This window comes from Lagopus muta, chromosome 28 (genome assembly GCF_023343835.1).
Source record: "Lagopus muta isolate bLagMut1 chromosome 28, bLagMut1 primary, whole genome shotgun sequence".
Taxonomy (NCBI): Eukaryota; Metazoa; Chordata; class Aves; order Galliformes; family Phasianidae; genus Lagopus; species Lagopus muta.
In genome coordinates this window covers 2702425-2717254 of record NC_064460.1, presented here as the reverse complement: position 1 = coordinate 2717254, position 14830 = coordinate 2702425, and the positions used below count along the sequence as shown (strand labels likewise).

General features: G+C 53.7%; 1 protein-coding gene across 4 annotated transcripts; it reads left to right on the top strand.

Moving 5' to 3' along the window:
* Positions 1-14791, top strand: SENP1 (SUMO specific peptidase 1). 4 transcript variants are annotated; one of them, XR_007373457.1, is made up of 17 exons: positions 1-134; positions 457-646; positions 1737-1809; positions 1942-2101; positions 3312-3471; positions 3696-3799; positions 3888-4135; positions 4280-4334; positions 4666-4704; positions 4790-4874; positions 5146-5298; positions 6961-7092; positions 7470-7673; positions 8498-8577; positions 10180-10246; positions 13512-13596; positions 13971-14066. XR_007373457.1 is itself a non-coding variant. In XM_048928561.1 (17 exons), exons 1-17 carry the CDS (start codon positions 19-21, stop codon positions 14642-14644), a joined length of 2043 nt encoding a protein of 680 aa, XP_048784518.1. In that variant the 5' UTR covers positions 2-18; the 3' UTR covers positions 14645-14791. The 4 variants fall into 4 exon arrangements, 3 of the variants coding, with proteins under 3 accessions (XP_048784517.1, XP_048784518.1, XP_048784519.1); XM_048928561.1 differs by lacking the exon at positions 10180-10246 and adding an exon at positions 14582-14791 and having other exon boundaries at positions 2-134; XM_048928560.1 differs by lacking the exon at positions 10180-10246 and having other exon boundaries at positions 13971-14791.
* The last annotated feature ends 39 nt before the right edge of the window (positions 14792-14830 follow it).

Genomic DNA, 14830 nt, shown 5'->3' with positions numbered 1-14830 from the left:
AGCGGCTTCCGCCACATCATGGCGTCACTTCCGGCGGCGCCAACTTCCTCTTCCGTCCGCCTCGTTGCCGGCAGCTGCCGTTGCAGCCGTTGCCGCCAAACCCGGGAAACGCGCGCGCGTTGGGGCTGCTTCCGGTAAGAGCGGGCGGAGGACGAGTGAAGGAGCGGCCTGGGCTCGGGGCTGCGCCTCGGCTCCTTCCGGCGCGCGGCGGGATCCGCGCCTCCCGGTATCCGAGCCCCCCCCCGTCCCGGTGAGCCCTAAGCGGGCCCGTGGTCCCGGTAACCACAGCCTGCAGCCGCGCGGTCTCTCCGTGCAGCCGAACCGCGGAGCCCCGCTCGCCTCGGGGTCGTTCCTCTGCTCGGGGCTCCGGCCGTTTCCCCTCGTCGTTCCCCGCTGTTGGGTGCGGGGTCTGCAGGGGACGCTCCGTTTTCCGCAGCGTTTCCTTTGCTTCTAAAGGAGATCCCGACCCCACGGCAGAAGCCGCCCCGCTCCGCAGCTTCCGGACGCTGCACCGACCCCACATGGCCGCGCGGACCCGATGAGGATGGAGACCCGGGACTCCGCCGGCCGCGGCTCGGGGTTCAAGGCCTTCCCCCTGCCGCCCCGGGCAGGGCTGAGGGACGCGCTCTGCCCGCCCGACACCAAGGTTGGCAGCGCTCCGTGCCCCGCGGCTCCAAAGAGGGGGTGGGGGGCGGGGGATCCCTTTATGTGTTCGGTGGGGTTTGGGGTTCGGTTCTGGGCTCTGAAATGGGCGCTGAGGTCTTTGGAAGTTTCCAGAGGAAGGTAACGGTGTGGAAGTCAGGCTGTTCGATAAGTGTGGCTGTTTGATAAGTGTTTGATAACTGTAACGGCGCCCGGGTCGTGTAGGACGGAGGGGAGGGGGCTGAGGGGTGACCTCACTGCTCTCTGCTGTGCCCCGAGGAGGGGAATGGGGAGGCAGACGCTCATCTCCTTTAGCGAGTGGTGACAGAACATGGGAGCAGAACAGGGCTGTGCTGGGGGGTTCTGACTGTATCGAAGGAAAACCTCTTTACCATGAGGGTGGTCAGACGCTGGGATAAGCTCCCCAGGGAGGTGAGTGATGCCCTGTGCCTGCAGTGCTTGGGATGCATTTGCACGACGCTCTTGGTTGTTTACGAGAACTTCAGGTTAGTTCTGAAGGAGCCAGGCAGCCGTTCTCCATTCCTGTAGCTCCCTTCCAACGGGACCCTTTTGCTTTATTCAAAAGCAGCGGGGCATTTCAAGCAGCAGTCGCACCAAGTGCCTGGCGTTCCTAACACTGAATGCTTCCTGAGCAGAGGCCTGCTGCAAGGTGCCCTGTTGGTGCTGCTAATTGCTGATTAGCATCCTAAGCAAAGATGGAAGTTCGCTGGTGATATTTGCACTGCTCTGTATGTGCCTGTCGGTGTGTTGTGCCTTGATGAGTTGGCCAGAGGCAGCGTAGCCCTGAGGCTGTTTTTTTTTGCCCTGTAGTAACATGGAAACGATGTTTGTTTTGTCTCCTGTTGTTGAAAGGGAGATCACAGGGGCAGAGGGGATTCTAGAGGGAAAAGGGAGGCTCGTTAGCACCTTTCCAACAAGGTGCTGTGTTGTCAGGCTGACACAGGTGCCCAGTGGTACCCTTCTGTCAGCAATTACTGATGATAACCATGTGATGGAGGGACAGTAACAGCCTGGGGTTTAAAATCCAGAGCTGTGCACTTTTCTGATTAAAAACCTGCAATCTCTCCCCACAGTTTTTACCAAACAAGACCAGCAGCTTTGCTTGCCCAGCTGGAAATGCCTCATGCGCTCTCAATTTCAGCCAAGGTAAGATACACACTTTCCCCCCCCCCTTAAGTGTGTTTTTGATTTATTTTTTTCCCCCTGTTTCCTCCCCACAGCAACGCAGGGAGGGAGATATTCCTCTTTCTTAACTTCTGCCTCATTTCTCACTTGCAGAAGTCCCGTGCCCTGAGACCTACCGGACTGCAGGAGAGCCCCAGGGCTTTGGGTGCAGCACCAATGGGCAGTGGAGGGGTCTGGTGCCCCCCCCGAGTGCTGCGCTGCCGAAGCTGAGGCTGAGCCGTGGCTCTTATCTCGAGGCTCGCAAAAACCCCAGGTGTGTGGAAAAACCCCAGGGCTGTTCTGCACCCACCTTCACCCACAGGTTTGGTGTTTTCCACATGTAGATGGCAGAGAAATTCCATTCTCATGGGGGGGAAAAAGAAATAACAGGTTGTGCTTTGACCAACCGAGGAAAGCTCTTCTGGCCGCTCAGCAGGAGGCGTTTGCTGCAGATCAGAAGCAGCACAGAAGCTGAGATGTTTGTGAGGCTCTTCCCAGCAGTGGGTGTGATGGAAGAGGAAGATGGGGGTTTGGAGAGTAACCTTGGTGTACAAATAGTGGTTATACTGCTGGGAAGCCAGGAGAGATGGGGTGTGATGTGGTCCTGTCCTGCTTAGTGCTTGTGATGCAGGAGCTTTGCGTGCAGCTGCCTGTAAAGGAGTGTTTCCCCAGTAAGGCAGTGCCTTTCCAGCTCAGTGCGAATCTTACTCCTCTGGAAAATCCCTGTAATGGAGAACGTTTGTTTGTGATTGATGTAATTAATGTCAATGGGATAAATTCCAAATCAACCCAGAGGTTTTGGAACGGGCTGTGAAGTGAGCCTGACCCGCGGGAGTGGGGAGAAACGAGGTGAAAGGAGAGCATCGGGTTTTGTAACAGAGAACGCAGAGGTTTTTCTCAGGGCGAGATTCAGCCATTTTGTGGATGTGGATGGGAAGAGGGGGAGCTGTTGGATCTGGCGGGAAGGTCTTGCTCCGGGTTTGCAGGCTGTGCTTCCTCGGCCTCGCAGTGCCACCTGCTGGCATCTGCCCGGCTGCACAGTCTGGCATCTGTGGCTTTGCTTCGAGCTGATGAAGAGCCGGGCTTCAGTGCTGAGCTGGTATTTGATTTGTGTTTGTAAAGCTCGTTTCTGATCCGAGTTGGGTAGAATCATAGAATGACAAGGTTGGAAATGATCTGTAAGATCATCTAGTTCAATCTAGTCTCCTCATCATAGCATGGTTCTCGACTGATTCGAGGGATGGGGGGAGAATGAGGTTACAGACTCCCAGGCTGCCCAGAGAGGCTGTGGATGCCCCGTCCTTGGAGGTGTTCAAGGCCAGGTTGGATGGGGCCCTGGGCAGCCTGGTTTAGCATTAAAGTTGGATGTTGGTGGCCCTGCATGTGGCAGGGGGTTGGAGATTCACAATCCTTCAGGTCCCTTGCAACCCTGGCCATTCTGTGAAGCGTGAAACCGAAGGAACCTGTTTTGTTTCTCCTCACAGTGGGACCTCCAACAGTTTTGTAGGGAAGTCCAACCACCATTGCCATGGCTCGGCGTTTCCAATCAAACCTGCCCAGAGCCCTTCCTGGAGCGGGCCGTGCCGCCGCAGCCTGCTCAGCCCAAAGAAAACTCCGCGGCGGTTCGTCAGCACTGCAGAGGAGGTAATAAAAAGCAAAGGTTGGGTGCGAGGCCCCTCGGTGGGTGGCTCCATGTGAGCTGGTTGCTTCTGAGCACCGCAGAGAGCTGGAGGCAGGTCTGCCCTGTGCTGGATTCTGTCCTCCTGTCTGACAGACCGAGAGCGTTTCAGGTTCCTCGTGTGTCTGCTTGTGCTTGCTGGGTGTCTTTGTTTAAAGCGTGGTAGAGTACCGTGGCTGTTTCCCTGCAGACTGTTCGAGAGGAAGAGCGAGAGATCTACAGGCAGTTGCTTCAGATGGTCACAGGAAAGCAGTTTTCTACATCCAAGCCCTCTTCGCTCTTCCCCTTCCATCTGTGAGTTACATAAAATGCTCATTTCCAGCACAGGCTGTGTATCCTCTGTGCATGCGTTCTGTGGGAACCAACTTTCTGTTGTTCCTAGGTCCAGGTGCTCAAATTCCAGCAAAAGTGTACTGAAAGAAACTCCCAGCAAGAACTCAAAGCTGTTTGAAGCTCACAGCGTTGCACCAGCCAGCTCAGCAACCAGCGTTCTTGGGGCACAGGAGCAGCCATCGCACAAACCACCGCTCTACTCCACGCCCAGCTATCCCTGCAATATCTTCGAGTCCCATAACTCCACAGCCCAGCGTCAGCAAGAAAATCTACCAGCATCCAACACTCAGTCTGAAGGTAAAAACCAAAAGCAAACAAGCGGTCAGATGTATGGGGCGAAAGCGCTGACTCCCTCCTTTTCTGTAGTTGGACTTCAGCACAGCTTGGTAACTCAGTAGTAATTGTAAGAATAACAATGTTCCTCAATTTTATCCTCTGTAGGATCAGACTCGGTCATTTTGCTCAAAGTAAAGGATTCCAGAACCCCAGCTCCAAGGTGAGAGGCTGTAAATTGCATCCAGAGCAAACGAGGGCAGGGGGAAATTCACACAGTCTTTTTTGGTTTCACTGAGAGAGGAGATTGCAGATAAAAAGTGACTTTGTGAATGCTTCACAAAGGGAGAGCAGTTTGCCATAGATACCAGCACTGGGGAATGATGCATCAATCTCTTTCTGGAGACCTGGATGCAAATTGCTGTCGGATCTGTCTGTAGCTCTTATCACTCTTACAATTAAGATGTCCTCAGATATTACTCACTAATCAGTTTTCAGGCAATTACTTTCCGTGCAAAGGAGAATGCTTACGCATGTCCTTCTCTCCTTTCTAGCCTCCCATTCTTCCAGGCAGAACTATGGATCAAGGAACTGTAAGTAGATGTTTTCTGCTTCGTTTTGCTCTCACAAATGCTCGTGTGTTTCTAAATGCTGTCTTGGTCAAACTGTGCTTCTCAGGACCAGCGTCTACGACTCGCGAGCTCGGGAGAGGTGGCGGCAGATTGAGGAGCAGAAAGCTCTGGCCTTGCAGCTGCAGAGCCAGGTGAGAGAACAGTGAGTGAATGAGCATCTCTGAGTCAGAGCTTCGAACCACAGAGTGGGAAGCTGACAGGGGAAAGAATGGCACAAATCTGCTCTCCGGCATCCAATGGCTTTGTTACCCCTTGCTGTGGCAGGGCGTTCAGTCGCACTGTGGCCAGGCTGGATGCTGCCCCTTCCTGCATCTCCTGGAACGATTGGCTCCATGAGGCTTCATCCTGAGCCCCGTGGAGGTGGCTCCTTTTCTCTGTGTAATCCAGAGGTCTCCCCTTCAGCGGTTGCAGGAGCAGGAGCACTCGGTGCAGGACCTGGTGGATTTGAACCTTCGTGTGCCTCTTGAGAAGGAAATCCCGGTCACGGTGGTCCCAGAAAAGAAGGAGGGTGCCAAGTCTGCTGATGGTGAAGAGGAGTTCCCTGAAATCACAGAGGTAAATCTCTGTCTGGTGGACAGTCAGACATCTGTGCAGATGTGCTTCTGATATGAGCATCATTTTCTGAGACCAGTGCGCAGACTGAGAGCCGTGAGCTTTTGCTGTGTGTTTTATGGAGGGTTTATCCTTGGAGGAGCAAAGAACAAATGGGGGTTTGAATGTAGCCCTCATGATGGCTGGGTGGATGGGGGCAGAGCAGTGGATGTAGTCTACCTTGATTTCAGCAAGGCATTTGATGCTGTCCCCCACGACATCCTTATAACAAAGCTGAGCAAGTGTGGGATGAATGAGTGGACAGTGAGGTGGGTTGAGAACTGGCTGACTGGCAGAGCACAGAGGGTCGATGTTGGTGGTGCAGAGTCCAGTTGGAGGCCTGTAACCTGCGGTGTTCCTCAGGGGTCGGTGCTGGGTCCTTGTTCAACATCTTCATCAATGACCTTGATGAGGGGATAATGGCCACCCTCAGCAAGTTTGTGATGATACGAAGTTGGGAGGATTGGCTGAAGGCTGTGCTGCCATTCAGCGAGAGCTGGACAGGCTGAGAGCTGGGCAGAAAAAAGCCGGATGAGGTTTAACAAAAGCAAGTGTAGAGTCTTGCATCTGGGGAGGAATAATTGCATGCAGCAGTACAGGTTGGGGATGAGGTGCTGGAGGGGAGCTGTGCACAGAGGGACCTGGGTGTCCTGGTGGACGACAGGTCGGCCATGAGCCAGCAGTGTGCCCTTGTGGCCAAAAAGGCCAATGGCTTACTGGGGTGCATTGCAAAGAGCGTGGCCAGCAGGTCGAGGGAGGCGATCCTCCCCCTCTGCTCTGCCCTGTGAGGCCTCATCTGCAGCACTGCGTCCAGTTCTGGGCTGCCCAGCACAAAACAGACAGGGAGCTCTTGGGAAGAGTCCAGCGGAGGGACAGAAAGATGGTGAGGGGCCTGGAGCATCTCTGCTATGGAGAAAGGCTGAGTGAGCTGGGTCTGTTCAGCATGGAGGAAAGAAGGGTGAGAGGGGAGCTGATCCAGGTCTGTAAATATCTGAGGTGTGGGGGCAGAATGGCGAGGATGGACTGTTTTCAGTGGGGAGTGGAGACAGGAGGAGGGGAAACGGCCGGAAACTGCAGCATAGGAAGTTGTGCAGCAATGTGCACAAGAACTTCTGTAGTGAGGTGACGGAGCACTGGAACAGGCTGCAGGGAGGTGGGGGAGTCTATGGGCCCCAATGTGTCTCTATGGGCCCCAATGTGTCTCTATGGGCCCCAATGTGTCTCTATGGGCCCCAATGTGTCTCTATGGGCCCCAATGTGTCTCTATGGGCCCCAATGTGTCTCTATGGGCCCCAATGTGTCTCTATGGGCCCCAATGTGTCTCTATGGGCCCCAATGTGTCTCTATGGGCCCCAATGTGTCTCTATGGGCCCCAATGTGTCTCTATGGGCCCCAATGTGTCTCTATGGGCCCACTGTTCACTGGAACAGGCTGCCCATGGAGGTGGTGGAGTCTCCTGCTCTGCAGATGTTCCAGACCTGCCTGGATGCCGACCTGTGCGACTGCTGTAGGAACGGCTTTGGCAGGGGGTTGGACTCCATGAGCTCTGCAGCTCCCTTCCATCCCCTACAGTTCTGTGATGCTGTGATTCTGTGATGGGTGCCCAACGTTGTGTTCTCCCTCTAGGAAATGGAAAAGGAAATCAAGAATGTATTCCGAGGAGGAAACCAGGACGAGGTGCTCAGCGAAGCTTTTCGGTTAACGATCACCCGGAAAGACATCCAGACCCTCAATAACCTGAACTGGCTCAACGATGAGGTGAGCAGCCTGTGCTGTGCCACGGGGGCTTTGTTTAAAGGGGGTCAAAATGAACAGATGTCTGCCTTCTCCTTGCCTGAGGAAGTCAGAATGAGACCCAGTGCTGTGCTCTGGGTTGGTCAAACTGAGGAGGAACCCCTGCGTTGAGCAGGAGCTTGGAAAAATAGTAATAATGAGATGAGAAGAATTGGCAATGGATGCCATCAGGGCAGGATGCATAAAGCTGAACCTTGGGGGACTGCGTGCTTAAATACTTCTGGATTCTTTTTCTTTTGAAAGGTTTCAGAGTGTTTGAGCTGCTGTAAATCCCAGCAGAGGCAGCTCTGCAGAGTTGTGGAGGTGAAAATAATTCCTTTTTCTTTTTTTCCCCCCCCCAGATAATTAATTTCTATATGAATTTGCTGATGGAGCGGAGCAAAGAAAAGGGTTTACCAGCAGTTCATGCGTTCAATACTTTCTTCTTCACCAAATTGAAAACAGCGGGGTACCAAGCTGTGAAAAGATGGACTAAAAAAGTGGATATCTTCTCAGTGGACCTCCTCTTGGTGCCTATTCATCTGGGAGTGCATTGGTGCCTAGCAGTGAGTGCTTCTGCTATGGAGCAGGCCATCCTATAAGCTCACCTGTGGCTGAATCACAACATTTCGTGGCTCTGCAGTGAGGGGTTTGGGGGGGGGAAGGTGCACATTGATGGCTGAAAGCAGGATGTGAAGGCAGTGAGAAGGGAGCTGAGGTTTGCTGTCTGTCTTTGACTGGCCTTCAAACAGGGGAGAGGAATGAAAAAAAGAGCTGTGAGGTTCACACCAGGTTGCAGCTCTCTGGGGAAGGATCTCATTTCCACATTCCCACAAGTCTGCCTTTAGAGGCACTGCTGTGGGATGGCTGCAGAACGATGCAGGCAAATGATAACGGTGCAGCTTTCTGGGCCTCCTGCCCCGATGCCTTGCGTCCCTTCTTGTGGCACCTGGGCAGTGCTGGATCACGTGTGGCCTCTCGGGTTCCTTCTGCTTCATCCCTTGCTGCCCAGCAAGGATGGGCTCACAAGGGTGTGAAAATGGAGCGTGGGGCCACGAAGCAAGGAGCTCAGCACAAACGTCAGGTGGGGCAGAGCCTTCTGTGAGCAGATCTGCTGGTCAGATAACAGATAACAGCGCTCTTGTGTTCGACTGGACTGCTCTGAGCAGAGCCTGATGGAGATCTGAGTGCTTCAATAACAGGGAGGTTTGGGGGGGGCAGTGGCTGCCAAGCAAGTTACAAACCCTTCAGTTGCTCTGAAGTGGGTTTTAAACTTCCTTTTAGCAAAGGCTTTGGCTCACAAAGCCAAAGTGTCAGCAAAGTGTCCTGGCACAGGGGCGAGCTGCTTGTCTTCTGCATTGCTAATTGTGTAACGAATCTCTGTGTGTAGGTCGTCGATTTCAGGAAAAAATCCATCACCTACTATGACTCCATGGGTGGAATAAACAGCGAGGCCTGCAGGATACTGTTGTGAGTAACACTCGAGTTGTACCTGTTAAAATCCAGGCGGCTCCTTGGTGTGCACAGGTTGCAAAGCGACGGCTGTTGTGGGGGCAGCCCCTGCCTGGGCCCTGGGAGGGGGGTGAGGAGCCTTCTGGTTCTCTTGCTTGGTTTCACCACGTGCTGCTGATGCAGCCCCTGTCACAATGTTGGTCCGCAAGAGAATCCTGTGTAGGTTCTGTCTTCTCTTTGCAGAAGATCCCTCAGTGAGGCTGCTGTTCCTTGTGCAGGTATAAACAGGTCTCAGACCCATTCTGTTAAGGGCATCAAGCACTGCCAGTCTTCCTGGGCATCGTCTGTAGGTGGAAACCAACGTCTCAGACCCTGAGGGTCATCAGGGTCCTGCAGCTGCTGGAAGAAGTGGCATCTTCTGGCCATTCCACAGCTGGAGGCTTTTCCTTTCTGTGGCAAAGAGCAGCTCAGGAATTTGGCCTTTCGTTTCAAGGAGCTCCTGAAGAAGCACCGTGGTGCTGTGGAGCGCAGGAGAGTCTTGGATCAGAAGGTGGATGAAGGTTTGTGCAGATCTGAGCTCCACCAGGACATCCTGTGCCTCCAAGTGGGGCTGGATGGAAGCTGCTCTTCTTGAGTTCAGGTCTCGCTTTCACCCTCCCAGATTGAAGCTGGCTCGTGGCTCTGCTGACCTCTCATAGAGGAGAGGCGCTTGCCTGGCTAATTCAGTCCTGGGCAGCTTGGTGCTGCGTTTTCCCATCTTTGGAAGCAGGCTAAAAATGAGCTGCTCCTCCCAGGGGAGGAAAAAGGCCGTTTCCCTACGGCGCGTCGTCACGCAGGGCCGTGGGGCTGATGCAAATCAGATTCCAAAGCCATTAATGAATGGCACTCGCTGGCCCCTCTGTTTTTGCAGCGCTGACCCCGGGTCGTCCTTCGGTCTGTTTCTCATCTCGGCTCTGATGCCGATTGGGAACCTGATCCCAAGCCTCTGGCGTGAGGTTGAGTGTGTCAGCAGCAGAGGTGCCACTCATTCAGTCGAGGAATGTTAATGATGATAAAGGCAGACAGGAGACAAATGCCATGGAATCATTTCCAGGCCATTTCGTGCCTCTCGCAGTTCAGGTGTTCTGCAGTCTGCGCCTGCTGGGCTGATGTAAATGACTGGAAAAATGGTTGTTTCTCGTTTACTGCAGTCTTGTGGTGGTTAAAGGGAGGAAATGGAGACGGATGAGATCTTTAGAAATGGCTCAGAGCGGTGTCTCCTCGTTCCTTATGCCTCTTTCTTCAATGTTTGTCTGCGAGTGATGCAAGCAGAGCCGGCCTGCCTTGGGGCAGGGATGATCTGGGTGAAATTAGCTCCTTTCAGCCCGAATTTCTTTGATTCTGAGGAACAAAGCACGGACATCTGGTGAGGCAAAGCACCTGGGAGGTGAGAGGGGGACGCAGGAGTCCCATCTGCAGTTCATTTAGGGGTCTGGGGTGAGGAGGCAGATCTCCGAGCTGGCTGCAGTGAGCACCAGAGGACACGAGGTGTTTGGTTCCGTGCAGGATCAGTGGTAGAGACCCAGGATTTCAGGTCACTGTTGCCCTGGACGTAATTGTTTTCCCTCTGTTTCCTTTTAGGAGGCTTTTATTGGTTGAATGCAGTGGGAGGATCACTCCGGAAGAAGGGACGGAGGTCCTATTCATGGTTAGTGACCCTTTCATGCTTTCAATCTTTAGAGCTTCCTAAAGGTGGTGAGTGTCTTACAGCTAGCCAGATCTTAGAGGGCAATGGATGCAATGCAAGGCTGGCCAGGCTGCAGGGACTGCAGGTGTTGGCAGCCTGGTAGCTGGGCCTTGCTGCTGGGCCTGGTTTGGCATCTGGGCTTTCACACAGCTTGGCTGTGAGTCCTGGAGAGAGTTTGCAGAAAGCTGCCCCTGCTTTGTCAGGGCTTTTCCTCGAGGAAAAGGTCGTGCACTGGAGCAGATGTGAACCAACCTGTTACAGTCAGTGTCTTGATTCTGGTGTGCTGGTGCTGGAGGCAGAAGGCTGAAGGGATGGAGCACACAAAGCTGGTCGTGCCTGTGGAATCTTATCTGCTGCTTGCAGCAGCAGTGGAAGTGCTGACCTTCGTGTGCCGTTTTCTTCAAGGCTTTTAGACATTGTTGATTTCAGTCATTCCTCGAGACACCTGCTCAGGGTTCTGTGTGTGAGCTGTAGAGGGCAAGAATCCTCTTTCAGGTTTAGGAAAATGAGATTAAAAGCCTGCGGTGTTTGATGGGGGATGTCAGGCGTGTTGGTTTCTGGCTTGGCAAGTCGATTATGTTTAAAAGCCTTTGTGTCAGGCTTCTCTCCTCGAGGTGTTCACCTGGCACAACGAAGTCCTGCCTCCCAGGGCAGGCTCACAGGTTGAAGCTGAGGCATTTTCCTTCAGTTACCTCCTTAGGAAGTCGTTCAAGCTGTCACCCAGGCTGATCAGCGCCGTGTGGTGATGCTCTCTGTCCTGTGTGCCTGCTGGGTTGCTGGTGGGAAGCAGCAGAGGTGATGGGCACAAGGAACTGTGAGCTGTGCTTGGCGAGTTACTGCCTTGCTCTTCAAGAAAACAGCTCAGCATCTCCTGCTGCTGCGTGTGGGCTGTGTTAACTGCAGATAAAGCAGAAGAGGAGGCAGAAACCACCGGATTGCCCAGCCCAGACTGGTTAAATCTCACAGCTTTCTTCCCTCCGTGCCAGACGGAGTCTCACGCTCAGCTCCAGCCCTGCTCTGCGCTCAGCATCGTGTGCTGCTCAGCCCGGATCCCTGTGGGCTGCAGCCCTTCCCTGGGCTGTGCTGTGCTGCTCTTTGCTTTATCTCGAGTGGGTTCTGGTGGCAGGCAGCAACTGCCAGGATTTTGGTTCCTGGCGGTGGAAGCGAGGCTGTTAATTAACATTTGTGCCATGTTTGTGTTGCGGTTGCAGATATTCAGCTCCCCCTTACTTTGAACTTGCTGCAGGGAGCTTCCTTTCCATCCACGAGGCTGTTTTTGGGTGTGAGATACGGAGACTTCTAACGCTCAATGAAGGTTTTTCTGTTTGGGGATTTACCCCCTGCTGATGTTGTCTTGTCCAAACTGCAGCAGTCAAAGCAGCCAGCAGAGCTTCCCCAGAGCAATTACAGCAGCTGCTGGCAGCCAGTGCTGGGGAACTGGGCTCTGAGCGTGTGTCCAGCTAATGAGGGCTGATAGAGAAGGCTTGTCTGGCCCCCAGGGCATTGCTGGAAGGGAGGCTTCTCTTCTCCTCACTTTTACACCCAGCAAAACCTGTTTCTGGCTGCTTTGTGCAGATGTGATGGGCAGAGAGGGGCTTTCCCTGCCCTGTGGTTCTGCTGCTCTTCCTGTTGATTCCTTCTGTGCCTGTGATGTGCGTGGGGTCAGCATCCTGCAGGGGGATGGTGGTGCTGGGCAGGTGGCAGCTCTGCCCCTCAGGAGTGTGAGTTCCTCAGAGCTGCACTTAGCTTTGGAGGGGCACTTCAGGCCTTCAGCACTCTGCCCTTGTCTGTGAATGCTTTTCCTCTAACTTGCCTGAAGTTTTCTTTGAGCCACGTGCGTTTTCTTTCCCTTTTCATTTGGAGCTGTGGAGCCGACCTGCCCAGCTTTGCCCTCACGTCTCTTGGGTTCATCTGTGGGCTGTGTGCCCCCGTTCTCCCCTCTGGTTTTGGAGTTTCCTCATGGTGAGCTGTTTTACAGCCAACTCTTTGGGGATCACGCTTCCAAAAGACGTCACATCTCCCCTCATGGTGACCAAAGCCACGTCTGTGCCAGGTGCTCTGTTGACCCCTCTGCTCCTTTCCAAGCTTCCTGATCCCAGCTGCAGCAGTGAGAAGACTCAAATCGTTTTGAGGAGATGCCAAATAGAAACAGGTGGTTTTCGTAGAGCGTCTCAGTCCTTAACCAAGATGAAATGAAGGCATCTACAAACCTGAAAGCCACTTAATGACATGGCAGCCAACGCAGAGGAGCTCCTTTAGGCCCTGGAGAATACCTGGGGCCCATCGCTGTTGTCTCCTTGGGTGACCTCAAGAGAACATCAGTGTCAGTGCCCTTCTTGAGCTCCCCTTCCACCCGTCCCAGTGAAGGAAATGGCACGGGGTGTTTGTGTCTATATGGAAAGAGCAGAGCACAGCTGTGTGCAGGGGCTCAGGGCTGGCTGTGGGGGTGCATTTCCCCGTGGCTGCATCCCCTCCCCTCCATTCCCATTTAAGGAAGCTGGGGGCCGCTGGGCTCATTTTTGGCTCTGGGCTCCTGATGTGTCTCTTCTTGGAAGCGCTCTCAGTTTATCCCACCATAGTGAGGAAACCTCAGATCAGTGTTGGAAGGGAAACAGTGAGGAAGAGCTCTGGAAGAACATCTGCCAGCGTGTCCGACCTGCTGCCAGCCTGCAGAGCAGCTCCACGCCGTGCTTTGGTGCCTCACACACAGGGCGATTGTTGCAGAGCTGCTGGGACGCTGCTGTGGTTCTGACACATCTGCTGCCATCTCCATTTCTGCAAAGCAGGATCCTCAAAAGATGAGAGGCAGTGGCTCGGGACGCATCGGAAGCCATCCCAGACGTCTCCTTGAGCACAAGGCTCCATTTGCAGAGCGCTGAGGCAGCCCGGTGGCTGCTGAGCTTTGCTCTGAGTCACTCTGCAATGAATTAGATTTGTGCTCCCTGGTTTATTTGTGGTTTTGACTCTCTGCTTGGCAGGTACTTGTTTTGGATGAGTTTTCGGGTTCTGCTTGGTCCTCCTTTGGACTGCCTCAAAGCCCGGGTCTACAGAGCCCTTATTAAAATGGCCAATACCGAGAAGAAAATATTGGACTTCCATTTTGCATTAATTCTGCAAACATGGCAGAGGACACTTTAGGTAAACTGACATATAGCATTCTGGCTAGTTCTGCCTGTGCCTCTAAATAAGCTTTTCTTTCTTTCTCTTCGTTCTCTCATTCCTACAGGCAGTACTTAAAACAGGAAAGCCTTGATAAGAAAAGGAAAGAGTTTGACACCAACGGGTGGTCGTTGCTGAGTAAGAAGAGCCAGGTGGGTTTGTGCAAGTCGAGGTGTGCAGAAGGGCTCTGGGTCGGTCCTTGCTTTTGTCCTTGGCCCAGACCAGCTCTGCCAGCTGCTTTTCCTGGCAGATTTGTGCTCATGGTGACTGTAGGGGCTGAGCAAATCCCAGCTCTTCGATGGCAGGCTGCTCTGCTGCAGTTTCCCACCCGGCCCTGTGGGGAGGACATGGGGGCAGCCCTGGTGCCCCTCAATTCCTGCTGCACGGCGCTCGCCCACCCTCTTGTCCTCAGCTCCTGTTTGCTGTGCAGCTCCCTCCTGCTCTCCTTTTGGAGGAGGCCCTTTGCTGGGAGCTGCTGGTTCTCCCAGCTGTGACAGGAGCTCAGCTCTGTGCCCTCTCATTCCAGGAGATCCCACAGCAGATGAACGGCAGCGACTGCGGGATGTTTGCCTGCAAATACGCCGACTGCATTACCAAAGACAAACCCATCAACTTCACTCAGGTAATCCCGGCCCTGACGCGTGTGTGCCGCGTGCTCGGGGGATCTGCACCCATCCTGATGCTTCCAAATGCCTTTTGCTCCCTTCTCCTTTGGTTTGAGGCCCCCAGTGGGGATCAAATTGCTGTTCCTCGGGGGCTCTGGGGCAGTTCTTCCTACCCTGCCAAATTCCTCAAGAGTCCTCCTCACGTCTTCTATTAAAACACACTGGCACGTCACCGACGTCGGCCCATAATGGCTCCCAGTCATAGCTGTAATGAAAGCGGGGCATTGTAGCCTGAATCCAAAGGAATTTGGGATTACCTGATGTGAGAATCCCATGCACGAGCATTCTGCCATCAGGGAATGTCACAAAAGCGACGTGAACTCCAAATTCTCATTCACCGCTTTGTTTCCAATAACCCGACAATCTCACCCCATCCCCGCCTCCAAGAAAGGCTTCCCCTCCAAAAGCTGCCCCAGGAGATGCTGAGGATGCGCTGATGTTTGTTTTCTTTGTCTTTTTTCCCCCTCCCAAGCAACACATGCCCTATTTCCGGAAGCGGATGGCCTGGGAAATCCTGCACCGCAAGCTGCTCTGATGCCCGGCGCCGCCTCGTGCGGCCGCCCCAGCAGTGCCCCGCTCAGCCCAGGGCTCAAAAAACAAAACAGCAAATGAACTCTGTTATTTTTGATAAAAAAGAAACCACCATTCACGGACCAATGCGCAATAGAAATGTTCAGAAGCACACTTGCCTTTTTTTTTTTGTTTTGTTTTTTTGTTTTTT

What these genes read in the sequence shown, in the direction of transcription:
- SENP1 (XM_048928560.1), top strand. Translation starts at nt 19, where the DNA reads ATGGCGTCACTTCCGGCGGCGCCAACTTCCTCTTCCGTCCGCCTCGTT. An exon ending in AGTTCCCTGAAATCACAGAG is followed by an intron (nt 5,299 to 6,960) that starts GTAAATCTCTGT and finishes TTCTCCCTCTAG; the next exon opens with GAAATGGAAAAGGAAATCAA. An exon ending in TGAACTGGCTCAACGATGAG is followed by an intron (nt 7,093 to 7,469) that starts GTGAGCAGCCTG and finishes TCCCCCCCCCAG; the next exon opens with ATAATTAATTTCTATATGAA.